The 15,000-nt window shown below is 33.7% G+C and overlaps 1 protein-coding gene across 1 annotated transcript in view; it reads left to right on the top strand.

The window, feature by feature from the left end:
- LOC143034286 (uncharacterized) overlaps window positions 1-12,544 on the top strand; it is a 72,628-nt gene extending 60,084 nt beyond the window's left edge. The window contains exon 8 of the mRNA XM_076200221.1: window positions 12,454-12,544. Within this exon, the coding sequence (XP_076056336.1) occupies window positions 12,454-12,544 (91 nt within the window). The remainder of the gene's footprint in view (window positions 1-12,453) is intronic.
- Window positions 12,545-15,000: the final 2,456 nt, after the last annotated feature.

The following is a 15,000-nucleotide window of genomic DNA, read 5'->3' as shown; positions in this document are numbered from 1 at the left end:
AAAGTTAATTCAATATTTTCTCATTAAATTTCTCTAATCTTCCATTTGCTTTTTTTTTTTGTAACTCGAAGGCAGGTAAAACACAAGACTTCTGAGATATTGTTATGATAATTCTTACGAATATAATTACACAGTTAAGAGCGATTTTTTAAAGACAAAAATATAATTGTTTACTTGGTCGCAGTATGTGACTAAATCGATGAGAAGCTAAGACTTGACTTATTGTCACAGGAAGATTTATATTCACACTCACGTAATCTTGTCTCGATTTAATCCAACTTTTAACCCCTAGGATCATTAGGAATTCTAGCTATATGTATATCTAGATTTATATAAACATACATGCCTTCATCTATTTATGACTGTATGCTTCAGTTTACAATATTCCCTTGGACTTTCTGTCGACGTGCAAAGCATATATAATCTTAAGCCAAAAAGTCGTAGTAACCATTACGCCTTCACTATTAAGTCAGTGCGCGAAATAGAGATGGTGAAAAAAAAGAGAGAATCAAGTGCTTTATTGTATAAGAAACCATTAAAGAAAAATGAGCTTCCATTTTTTCATCAGTTTATTATTATCACTTGTTAATTTGTTTATTGATTTATTGTGTATTTGTGTAATTCTTTGTTTATCTGTTCATTTATTTGTTTGCCTATTTATATATATTATTTTTTATTGATGTACTTATCAATTTATCTATTCAATTGTTATTTTATATATTTATCTATTTGTTTATCTATAGATCTATTTATTCATTTATCTATCGGTTGATTAATTTATTTATTTACTTATTTATTTATTCGTTTGTTTATTCATTAATTTGTTACTGATCTATTTATTCATGTATCTATTTATTCGTTTATCTATTTGTTTATTTATTTATTCATCTATTTATCAATATACCTATTTATCTATTATCTATTCGTATCTTTTATAAATTTAATTATATTTATTTATTTATTAATATATTTATCCATTTATTCATCTGCTTATTTACCTATCAATTTATTCATTAATTTCTTTATTCATATTTATTTATGTATATATATATATATACATATATATATGTGTATGTATATATATATGTATATATATATATATATATATATATATAAATATATATATATATATATATATATATATATATATATATAGACTGACGGTAGAAGAAACAGACGAGGAGTAATGGGAGAATCTCACGCATTAACGTTTCGACCCGCAGGGTCTTGATCACAAAGCTAACAACTCAAACGTAACAGGATATTCTATACATGGACGGGTCATCTCATGGGACGCTTCGGAGGACTTGTTATTTTATCTGCGTATTCTTTTATTATTAATAAGCTTGTGGCCTTTGCTAAACATATAAAACGTTCTCTATGATTAATGTTGTTATTAGTGTTGATATATGCTGCCTCAATTGTCTTCCTTAGTTTCTTGGATGATCCTTTATTTAATACGGTTGTGTTGTTCCAGTCTGGAAGGTGGTCATGTTTATCCACATGCATTACTATGGAGTTAGATGTCCTGTGGGCTTTTACGTCATTTCTATGCTCATTTATCCTTTTATTAAGACACTTTTCTCCTAAAAGTGGGCATTAAAATTGCCAGGACGTCAGGTAACAAAGTAGGACATTTGGTAACACGTAGATACAATAATCCCACTAACGAAAACAGCGTTGTTTTTAAAATCCCGTGTAAAAGCTGTCCCTCTTCATATTTTGGTGAATCTGGTCGCGGATTTAATAAAAGGATAAATGAGCTTAAAAATGAGGTAAAAGCCCACAGGACATCTAACTCCATAGTAATGCATGTGGATAAACATGACCACCTTCCAGATTGGAACAACACAACCGTATTAAATAAAGGATCATCCAAGAAACTAAGGAAGACAATTGAGGCAGCATATATCAACACTAATAACAACATTAATCATAGAGAAGGATTTATATGTTTAGCAAAAGCCACAAGCTTATTGATAATAAAAGAATACGCAAATATAATAACAAGCTCTCCTAAGCGTCCCATGAGATGACCCGTCCATGTATAGAATATCCTGTTACGTTTGAGTTGTTAGCTTTGTGATCAAGACCCTGCGGGTCGAAACGTTAAAGCGTGAAATTCTCCCATTACTCCTCGTCTGCTTCTTCCACCTTCAGTCTTATTTGTCATAATATAGTCAATATACATACATACATATATATATACATATATATATATATATATGTATATGTATATATATACATATATATATATTTTTTTAATGTATTTATTATCTATTTATTTCTTTATTTATCTATCTATTTTTGTTTATTCATTTAGCTATTTGTTTATTTATCCATTTTTATTTATTTATTTATTTACTTATTTATTTATTCGTCTGCTTCTTCCACCTTTAGTCTTATTTGTCATAATATAGTCAATATACATACATACATATATATATATATATTTATATATATATATATATATATATATATATATGTATATATATATACATATATATATATTTTTTTAATAATCTATTTGTTATCTATTTATTTCTTTATTTATCTATCTATTTTTGTTTATTCATTTAGCTATTTGTTTATTTATCCATTTTTATTTATTTATTTATTTACTTATTTATTTATTCATTTATTTTTTATCTAATGATTCATTTATCAATTTATTTATTTATTTATTTATTCATTTATCTTATTAATATTTTATTTAATTACTTATTAATTTATTCATCTTTTATGAATTTACTTATCTATTTTTCTATTATTCATATTCATAATTATTTAAAGGGTTTTGAATGTGGGTCTAATGCCCACTTTATAGGCGTTTCTGTTTGCCAACAGCAGGAGTTAACCTATTATACCATGTCTGGTTACTTATGTTAGGGCAGTGTTTCCCAACCGGTGTGCTGCGGCACCAAGGTATGCCGTGAGATCACCTGAGGGTGCCGCCAAAATTCAGGGCAAAAATTACCGTCACAATTATATTTTTGTATTACCATCCATTTTGGTTTATTAGCGTATCATCAGTGTAAAAATGAATATTTTCATATTATCCAGGGACAAGATTTTGTTACACTGATGTTAAGTCAACAAAATACTGACAAACTAGAATTTAGATTTTCTAATAAGGATGCCGGGGACTTCTGAAAGGCGTAGCAAGGGTGCCTAAAGCCAGAAAAGGTTAGGAAATACTGTGTTAGGATTTGCTTATGCACCTTAGGAGGATATGACTTTTTTTACTCTCTTTTATCTTTTTAGTTCTTTAACGTTTACAAGTGATCAGAACATAAGCTACATCACATCGAAAGAAACTGCGCATACATATGAACACGTTTAGCAGCAAACAGTTCAGTTTATTGATCAAAGAAAACAGATCCGCCCAACCTGCCACCAAAGCCTTTGAACGAGTCAAGGAAATGGCGCAAAATAACCAGGAAAAAACTGAATCTCAAACTCTGCATGATTCTTTTTTCAACCAAGTTCATCTTAACCACTTCCCTACCTCCCAAACTAACCTTCCCATAAAATTCCTCCCACTCACTCCCATTCCCTTTTTAACTCATCCCCAACATTGTACGCCTACACACTCCGTAGCATAGTTCTCTTCGATCTCATCCTTATTGAGCCCTGCTGTAAGGGTCCTATCCTTCTGTGCATGGCACAGACAGATTCCCGCTTCCTCTTTCACAACATCCTAGCTCGCCCTCCCACCTCCACCCTACATTTTACTACCTTCTTTCCTTCTTTCTTTCTTTCCTTTCTTTCATCCTTTCTTATTTGTTTGTTCCTTTCTGTCCTTCCCTACCTTTCTTTTTTTCTTCCTCCTTTCTTTCCTTCTTTCCTTCACTCCTTCCATCCTCCTTTTCTTCCCTTCTCCTTTCATACCTCCTTTGCTTTCTTCCTATCTTCCTTTCTTCATTTCCTCCTCCCTTACATATTTCTTCTCTTTATTTTGTTCTTTCTTCATTCTTTCCTTCTTTCCTTTCTCTTTTTTTTTCAATTCTTCCTTTCTTCTGTCCGTCCTGGCTAAAACGAAACTGCTTTTATCATAAGGTTGTAACAATACTCTCCTCCTCCCTCCTATTGGAGTAGATTGCGTCGTCTTATTTTCTTATATAGAATGGGCAGACTCAGAAGTGGTGTCACCCCAGTAGTTAACAGTTGCATGAATAGCAGTGGGGCTAAAGTTGACAAAACTAAGAAGAAAACTTGTCAAAACTTAGTGGGAGAAAACTTGTCGTAACTGAGCTGGCGAACTTGAAGTAATCATTGTCCAATAAAAATCACATGGTGGCAAAAATATATAAGTTAATAAATGACCACGTTCTGAGGATTTGCACACACAGGAATAATGAAATGTTTCTGAAACAATGCTACTATTTCCCTTGCATTTATGGGTTATTTTTTACGGGTTTAAAAAATATTTCTTAGATATTTCTAGGTAACGTTCATCCGTGTGCAATAAGCCTAGTATCGATTAAATAGGAGTCATAATTATTCAACATGATACATAATCGACACATTTCTAATATATTGTGCCTGCACTGTTATGAGGCCTTTTATGTTGGCGTATTAGATACCCCATGTTTATTGACATGTTACCAACATTCTCAAAAAGGAACTATTTCCTTACAAATACTCCTAAGTACTTACAAAGCACACTAACGAAAGATTTATAAAACCCTACCGAAGTAAAAAAGTATATAGTTATAATGATATACCAAAGAAGAAAAAATCTGAAAATCAAAATTACATACATCAGTCTGTGTGAAATAAAAAACTAAATTTCTACAACAGATTCACATACACACTAATACCTATTCGTTATTAGCCATGTAATAAAAAATAAGGGAAAATTCAAGGTACACACATATATATATACATATATACATATATTATATACATATATACATATATGTATACATATATATCATATATATACATATATATACATATATATATATACATATATATATATATATGCAAAGTAGACCACTTGGAAAAAGAAACTAACGAAGCAGAGCGCTTTCGTATATTACATCTTCAGTGCAACAAGTACATAGTGATAGGAATACATAGACATTATATACATGATACAAAGGAACCAGGACAGTTTTGAATAAGCATACCGACCAATTACCCCCTAGAGAGCGGAAGGTCATTGTCAATTATCTTACGATGGTCGGGCGACATTAGGTCACATTCGCCAAGGAGATCGGAAGGTCATTGTCAATTATCTTACGATGGTCGACATCAGGTCACAGTCGCCAAAGAGAGCGGAAGGTCATTGTCAATTATCTTACGATGGTCGGGCGACATCAGGTCACATTCGCCAAGGGTCACTGTTTCTACTACTTATATAGGGCGACATTAAGTCAATTTGTTGGATTACATTTTACATGATATTATCTTACTAATTTCTTGACAAATAAAATTATCAAGTTTGTACAAGCCTTTATGTAGGTTGGTATTTTGATTACTAGTGGTATGAATCAAACTGCACTCTATTAAATTTCTTGCTATTATGTTGTTGGTATAATAGATTGCCTGGGCATTACCCCAATCAACTGGATGATTATTTAATTCAATATGCTTGAATATACCACTAGAATGATTGCCATCCCTGACATTTTTCTTGTGTTGTTCAATTCTAATGTTTAAGGGTTTGGCAGTTTGACCTATGTAAAATTGATTACACATTTTGCAAGGAATTTTATAAATGCATCCTTTTTTTATTTCAATACTATTGTTGATAAGTTTATGTTTTACTGTACTATCATGTTTAAAAACTACCTTTACGTTAAATCTTTTTAATAATTCTGTGATACTTAACAAATTTTCTTGAAATGGTAAAATTAAAACATTATGATAATTGAAAGGTGATTTAGGCTGAGGAGTTAAAAATGATTTCCTTGCAAAATTGTAAGCAATATCAAGGAATTGCTTAGGGTATTTTAATTCTAGCCCAATGTTAAAAACATTTCTGATTTCTTCATCAATAAATTCAGGACTACAAATACGAAAAGCTCTTAAATACATTGAGGCAAATACTGTACGTTTAATATTATTTGGATGAGAATAATAATAATGAATATATGAACTTACATTGGTTGGTTTACGATATACTTTAAATTTAAGGCTATTGTCATGACGTAGGATAGTGCAATCTAAGAAAGGTAAGGTACAACGTTTTCAGAAGGCAATTATTAGTCTTAAAAAGGATAATCATTTACATTTCACTAAAGCAGATAAATCTAATGCAGTTGTTATTTTAAACAAGGTTGATTATCTTAGAAAAATGAATGATTTATTAGATGATAACAATACTTACACACTTCTTAACAAAAATCCTACAGAAGTAGTTAATAGTTATTATAATAAGAAGTTAAAAGAACTGCTTCATAAGAATAGAGACCTCTTACAGAAATTCACTTCAATTAGTCCCCCTTTGCCACATATGTATTGTCTCATTAAGACTCATAAATGTAACAACCCCGCTAGACCTATTGTTTCGTCAATTGGTTCCGCTTCTTACAAGCTTTCCAAATGGCTAGTTACTATCCTTAGCCCTTTAGTAGGTACAATCTCTTCTTCTCATGTTACAAACACTTCTGATTTAATAGACAAACTCCATAATATTAAACCTAATTATAAGTTTACATTGGTTAGTTTTGATATAGTCAGTTTATTCACAAAAGTTCCCATAAATGATTTATTATTTTACCTTCAAGATGAACTTAATAAACATGTTCTTCCATTGCCATCATCTACATTGATTGAACTAATTAAATTATGTGTCAAAGATTGTAAGTTTCAATTTAATGGTAATTTCTATTCCCAAAAATTCGGCATGAGTATGGGAAACCCTTTATCCCCAGTTTTAAGTAATTTAGACATGGAATTTTTTTAAACTAAAATATTACGCACAATCTTCCCCCCTAACATCCCTTGGCTTAGGTATATTGATGACATCTTATGTCTTTGACCAGAAGATAAAAATGTCCATAATTTTTTAACTAAGTTGAATACCCGTGTTGATTCTATTAAATTTACTTTAGAAATTGAGAAAAATTGTACCTTACCTTTCTTAGATTGCACTATCCTACGTCATGACAATAGCCTTAAATTTAAAGTATATCGTAAACCAACCAATGTAAGTTCATATATTCATTATTATTATTCTCATCCAAATAATATTAAACGTACAGTATTTGCCTCAATGTATTTAAGAGCTTTTCGTATTTGTAGTCCTGAATTTATTGATGAAGAAATCAGAAATGTTTTTAACATTGGGCTAGAATTAAAATACCCTAAGCAATTCCTTGATATTGCTTACAATTTTGCAAGGAAATCATTTTTAACTCCTCAGCCTAAATCACCTTTCAATTATCATAATGTTTTAATTTTACCATTTCAAGAAAATTTGTTAAGTATCACAGAATTATTAAAAAGATTTAACGTAAAGGTAGTTTTTAAACATGATAGTACAGTAAAACATAAACTTATCAACAATAGTATTGAAATAAAAAAAGGATGCATTTATAAAATTCCTTGCAAAATGTGTAATCAATTTTACATAGGTCAAACTGCCAAACCCTTAAACATTAGAATTGAACAACACAAGAAAAATGTCAGGGATGGCAATCATTCTAGTGGTATATTCAAGCATATTGAATTAAATAATCATCCAGTTGATTGGGGTAATGCCCAGGCAATCTATTATACCAACAACATAATAGCAAGAAATTTAATAGAGTGCAGTTTGATTCATACCACTAGTAATCAAAATACCAACCTACATAAAGGCTTGTACAAACTTGATAATTTTATTTGTCAAGAAATTAGTAAGATAATATCATGTAAAATGTAATCCAACAAATTGACTTAATGTCGCCCTATATAAGTAGTAGAAACAGTGACCCTTGGCGAATGTGACCTGATGTCGCCCGACCATCGTAAGATAATTGACAATGACCTTCCGCTCTCTTTGGTGACTGTGACCTGATGTCGACCATCGTAAGATAATTGACAATGACCTTCCGATCTCCTTGGCGAATGTGACCTAATGTCGCCCGACCATCGTAAGATAATTGACAATGACCTTCCGCTCTCTAGGGGGTAATTGGTCGGTATGCTTATTCAAAACTGTCCTGGTTCCTTTGTATCATGTATATAATGTCTATGTATTCCTATCACTATGTACTTGTTGCACTGAAGATGTAATATACGAAAGCGCTCTGCTTCGTTAGTTTCTTTTTCCAAGTGGTCTACTTTGCATAAGTGAACACACGTACCCGTGTTCTTATTAGCATATATATATATATATATATATATATATATATATATATACATATATATATATATATATATATATATATATATATATATATATATATATATATTACACACAGGAACCCACAGTCGGAGAAAGAATAAACTTCGAATAAAGAAAAATCCTATATTTCGGCTATCAACTGTAGCCCTCTTCAGGAAAGTACATAAGATAGAGAACAGAGGGGACTTATAAACTACAGTAAGAAGAGATGTGGACAGTTGACCTCACTCAGGCGCGGGGCAAACTGGGGTGGCGGAGGAGGGAGGAGGTGAGGAGAGGGGAGGATGTAGCGTCCGCACTAACTTGCTTACTGCTGCGCGTGAGATTATGTCAGGTGTCCACTGCCCTTTAAAAATATTAATATTAGGGCATTCCTCAATTAATGCTGATTCGACTATTTCCCTCCTGAAACCGCAGTGGGACTTGAGCACTAATCTGGCCTTACCCCAGTCGAAAGAATGATTCATATTTTTGACATGAAGAAATACAGCCGAATTTTCTTGCCCATATCTAATTGACCTTTTATGTTCTGCCAATCTAGTGTTCAGGTCTCTCCCGGTTTGACCCAAGTAAACCAAATCACAATCTTTGCAGGGCAAACAATAAACACCAGGTGACTCAACTTCCTTCGGTTTTTGTTGAACGTTCACAATTTGCTTACGCACGGTGTTAGGATAGTGATAGGCAATAGTGAGACGTTCATGAGGAAACAATTTAGTAGAAGAACTAATGGTATTATTAAATGGAATTTTTAAAATGTCCTTAAAGGAGCGGTGAAAACTTGAGGGGACGGAAGTTTTAAAATGGTTGGCCCTAGCCTTACTGAGGGCTTGATCCAGAAACCAAGGTGGATAAGCCAACTTCTCAAGTTGACATTTGATCAACTTGAGATTGAGGTGATCAAATGTCAACTTGAGAAGTTGGCTTATCCACCTTGGTTTCTGGATCAAGCCCTCAGTAAGGCTAGGGCCAACCATTTTTGCAAGAAAGAAAAATGAGAGTAGTGATAAGAGACAAACACTCTAATTGGAATGAAGTAATAAGTGGTGTTCCACAAGGAACAGTTCTGGCCCCAATAATGTTTGTTATATATATTAATGACATGGATAAAGGAATTGAAAGTTATATGAGTTTCTTTGCGGATGATGCAAAACTGTTGAAAAAAAGTGAACACTGAAGAAGATTGTGAGTCACTACAGAGTGATCTCAATTAAGTATGGGAATGGAGTAGGAAGTGGTAGATGGAATTCAATATTAAGAAGTGTAGTATAATGGAATTTGGAAGAAGCAAAAAAAGAATCGTAGGATCATATAAATTAAGCGAAGAAGGAATAAAAAATGAGAAAATGAGAAGGACATAGGAGTCATTATTATGAATAATATGTCACCTGAAAAACATATAAACAAGATTTTTGGAGAAACTTATGATTTAATAAAAACAATCAAAGTAGCATTTACGTACCTGGATGAAGAAATGGTGAAGAAAATACTAATTACTTTGATAAGACCAAGATTGGAATATGCAGCGACAATGTGGTCACCAAGTACAAAAAAAAATGTATAACAAAACTTGAAAGAATACAAAGAGCAATTACAAAATTGGCACCAACACTCTCAAAATTATCATATGAAGAGAGACTAGCAAAACTTGAGCTACAGACATTAGAGCAAAGAAGAGAGAGAGGAGATTTGATAACTATCTCTAGAATCATGAAAAGCTTAGAAACTATTGATAGAGAGGACCTAATAAAATGGGATGATAGAAATACAGGAGGACATGGAAAGAAAATCAAGAAGGACAGTTATAGAAGAGATCTAAAAAAGAACAGCTTTCCCCAGAGAGTAATAGACATTTGGAAAAAGCCAGATCAGAAAGTGGTGTGTGCAAAAACAATACATGAATTTAAAAACAGTTTAGATAAAATGAGATATGAAGACGGGACATCACGTGCATAGCTCCCCTTCCCGTAAAATCCAACTAGGTAAATACAACTAATAGAAATACAACTACAAATACAACTAGGTAAATAAACACACACACACACACACACACACACACACACACACACACACACACACACACACACACACACACACACACACACACACACATATATATATATATATATATATATATATATATATATATATATATATATATAAGTTTATCTATGTACCTTTCTAATTATCCATCTATCCATCTATTTACCTATCTATCTATCTATCTGTCTATCCATCTATCTATATATATATATATATATATATATATATATATATATATATATATATATATATATATATATATATATATATATATATATATAAGATTATTTCAGACAAATGAGAGAGAGTGTGGGTGGGGAAGGGCAAACGAAGATGTGTTAGGAATAGTTTATTGCCCTAACGTTGCGACCAACTTGGTCTTCTTCAGAGGACTACAGCATTACAGACGGATCACAATTCTTATATTCGTAGTGAGAGGGAACCCGCCAAGGTATGAGCGTCATGTTTTCCCTTTGGCTAACGATTTAATTATTAGGACACTTGCTGCTTTCGAGAGGCATTTAAATTCCTAACATATCTTCGTTTGCCCTTCCCCACCCACATTCTCTCTCATATATATATATATATATATATATATATATATATATATATATATATATGTGTGTGTGTGTGTGTGTGTGTGTGTGTGTGTGTGTGTGTGTGTGTGTGTGTGTGTGTGTGTGTGTGTGTGTGTGTGTGTGTGTGTGTGTGTGTGTGTGTGTGTGTGTGTGTGTGTGTGTGTGTGTGTGTGTGTGTGTGTGTGTGTGTGTGTGTGTGTGTGTGTGTGTACACCTCACTTCTCTCAGATTCCTTGGAATGACTGTTACCTGCTCCCAACAGTGCAAGCACAGACAACGCAGGTGACGTTTTCAGCTACCGTTACTCGCCTCCTTGTGTAAGGTCCTTACCTTCACCTTCCGTCCCTGCCGGCCTCCCTACTTAATTCCCGTTGTCCTTCTGTCTCTGTGACTCTGTGTGTGTCCCTTTCTTCTTGTTTTCTTTATTTTCGTTACTCTTTTTCTTATTTTCTCACTCTGTTTCCAGACATTTTTGAACAACTTTTGCTGTTTCAGGTAACCTGTGATTTTTTTTTTGTGACCCTCATTACACCGTGATGAAATGCCGAAACGATGACCAGTGTAAAAACTTTCTCTCTCCTGAATTTGGCTGACTAAGACTTTTGAACCAAGTGATTACTTTAATTATTTTGTCCTGGTTGACGTCAGCCGCTACTATTTCCATGCTAATGTCAGGATATAATTCAGATGAGGTTTAAACTTGTAACAAGAAATGGGACCATTGATCAAGATTGAAATTATTTTGATCCATGTCTACCTGTCATTTGCCTGAATCTGGCCAAAATGAATATCTAAAAAGAGCTTCACTATATTACAGTCAAAGAGTTTTTATAACAATATTGGTTTATTTCTACTCTTGTCATGCTCACCAGCCTTTTAAACTATTCATTCCGTATGGCGATATTGCTTATATGTTTCATGCAGTTAATATTGTAAAGACTTTAGTGATATCCCCTGCAGATTAATTCACTCAGTATTTCTTTATAGTCGAAGACTAATTTCCTCTCAAAATAGACTATTAATAATCTTCAACTTCTACCATCCCTCAGTTCCTCTATTCTTCCTTAAACCTGTTCTTTACCATTAATATGACTTCACCTCATCGGTGCGATGTTATCCCCAAGGACAGAGGTGATGCTTATTGATGTTGAAATATCAAGCTCCACTAAATATTTGGCTCTTTAACGTAGTTACAAGCTTTCTACATCTTGTTCCACCCCATACCAAACCATTTTACTTAATTCAAGGAACAGGCCCGAGACTGAAAGGGGGAATTAGTATCCCAAGACCCCATTCAGCAGTAAGATTATCTTTTGGCTGTATAGAACTGCATGGTTTTAATTTTAACAAAGTCTATACGATATTGCTCTTTTGTCGAAGGAGTAAAGCCTCTCCTTCAAGTTCCCCGTGATTGTCGCTTAATCAGCCATCTCTTTCTCTTCTACTACTTATGCAACTATCTCTCCTAGTTCCTGCTTTCTTCGTTAACAGAGAATCTCCAAAACCTCCATTGCCACCCGTCTTCATCCCAACCACGGCATCAACTCATTCCCAGGAAGCTGTAACATATTTTGCACCATAGACATGTGCATCATTTCACAAATCTTTAAATTCACTCTGCCTTTGGCCACACCACCTTTCTTTAAACTTTATTCCTGGTGGATTCTGTAGAATCAACCTCTTTATAGCCCTCTTGCCACTGAAGGAGGGGTGTGGGTGCCATGGAGGTGAGGAAAATAGTTTGGCAGCAAACAACATTTAAGAAAATATGCCACACTCGGAATAATACGGGTTAATCGCCGTAGGCCATAGCTCTTTTGCAATTAAATAGGTGCTGTGGAGATAAAAGAAAGCCTGTTGGAAGCCAGAGCACAAAGGAAAATAATCGCCCCAGTATCGAAGGGTCAACTGCTGTTCTTCAAGAAACCTTCTTTTGTACTTTCACTCCTTGAACTTAAGGGAGTTCTCACCTGATTGTCTCACGTATCCCGTACTTATGTATTATTGGTTTTCAGGCTCCTGAAGATCAGCTCCAGCTGAATTTATTCGTCTCACATCCACTAACCACATCTAGTCTTCAGGTCACGGTCCCACAGGGATTAAGAGAAACTGTTTGAAACATTCCATCAGGAGATTCTGTTGGATTGACACCCACTTCAGGCCAGGGATTATCTATTCTCGATTGAATAAAGTCTGGACCTTGTTATAGACAATATATATAATAGAGCATAGTATCAAGGAGGCTGGTTCATTGCTTAGAAATTTCTATCTTCTTTTCTATACATTTTTTCTTATTTTCTGGATTTTGTTATTTTTCTCCTCCGGAATGGCTCGTTATGACGCGATCAGGCCTCATAACTAGATAGAGTTAAGTTTTATACAAGAGTTTTGATGACTACCACTTCCCCTGACTATCCGAATACAAAAGGCAAAGGTGACACCTTTTGTCGTAGTCTAGTCCTCCTTGCGGTAAACCTTTTATACTCTGTTACATGCATTAAAAGGCATACTCTGTTACAAAACAAAAAGCATACATAACCATACATGCATAAACACACACGCGCATGCACACACCTGACCATGAAATGGAAATCATCACTCGGTTCTTTTCAGTTGTAGAACAGCATCCGAACTAAATAGCTTTTTTTTTTTTTTGAAAGATTATTATTTTCTTTTTATCCAAAATATACACTTCAGCGAAATAAAGTAGTTTGGATTTAGCAAAAAGAAAAGAAAAAGAAAAAAAAACTCTGGATATATCTTAATTCTCTATGCATCTATCAATTTATTTTTGTGCTGTTTTCAATATTTTACAATATATAAAAGTAGTGACAGGTCAATATCCAGCGTCAGGGGGAGGTTAGTAGCGGGCAAAGGTGTCACCTTTGTCCTAGACGCCCGGACAACCAGAATAAGCTCTTGCACTTCATCAATCCCACACCCATCCAACACCCATTTGTTATCCCTTTTATCTTTGTTCTTTGTGGATAAAAGTTCATCCTTATCCCCACCCACTACTTGGATTATAAGCAATGAAGCAAGACACAGCTTCTGAGGTAAACTTAGAATTCCCACCATTGTGCCTGAGCACGTGCCTGTGTTTCAGTTTTCAATTAACGCCTCTAACTCGGTAAAGTAGTTCTTCTTCATGTGTCATGTCCACACGCCAAGGCGGAATAAGAGGAGCGGAAAACGTTGCATCAACGTGCCAACGCCCCCTATAAACGTACCCTATTCTTATGTCCTTTGCCCAACGAGGCATGGCCAGACAAACTATGTATTTGGTATCTGCTCAACTAAACACGATGAAAACTATCATAGTTGTCAGAAAGATTTTGTCCCATTTTTGTGTCTTAAAATGCATTACATACATGTTTAAGAAAGAATAACATGACGTGAAGTGTTTCTTAACCTAAACCCAAAGTTTTGGCACGACATAGAATACGTAAAGCATCTGTTTTTCTATGGGTTGCTTAGCAACGGGTCTTAACCAAACTACTTTATGTTAAGACTTATCCTAACGTATTGTTATTTATTCTCATGTATTTTAGGTACCTAAATCATAGAATGGTTTTATACTATTTACATTTTATGTTGCATGTGTTCATTATATATAATTGGCGTCTCTAACTAAATATTAATCTATAGTTTCGATGATGCAAGGATTTTTTTGGTAAGAATTTTGAAGGTACCGAGGGTGTCGTTGCAGGCACAGATTAACTCGACTGCTTGCTAATGACTCAAACTATTCTCTCGAGATTTCTCATGTTTCCTGTTCATATCATTTCTACCGTATTCATGTTCCGGTTGTACGATAATCTAAAACTTATATTATGATCTCAGAGGGCAAAGTTTTCAGCCGTAGTCTTATACGTAGTTATCCCAAACTTTTATGTGATGGATGCTGAAACTGTTATTTGAGAATATTTTGGACTATGTAACTCTAATTTCACTTGTGGTTCAAACTTCAGTGGAGTGATTTTAATTGACCTTAAATAGTGTAATCAATCCAATCTTGGAGACCACCCTTACTAGACA

Source organism: Oratosquilla oratoria, chromosome 17 (assembly GCF_046742065.1).
Source record: "Oratosquilla oratoria isolate Oo_2021 chromosome 17, ASM4674206v1, whole genome shotgun sequence".
Lineage (NCBI taxonomy): Eukaryota > Metazoa > Arthropoda > Malacostraca > Stomatopoda > Squillidae > Oratosquilla > Oratosquilla oratoria.
This window is presented reverse-complemented; position numbering and strand designations above follow the sequence as displayed.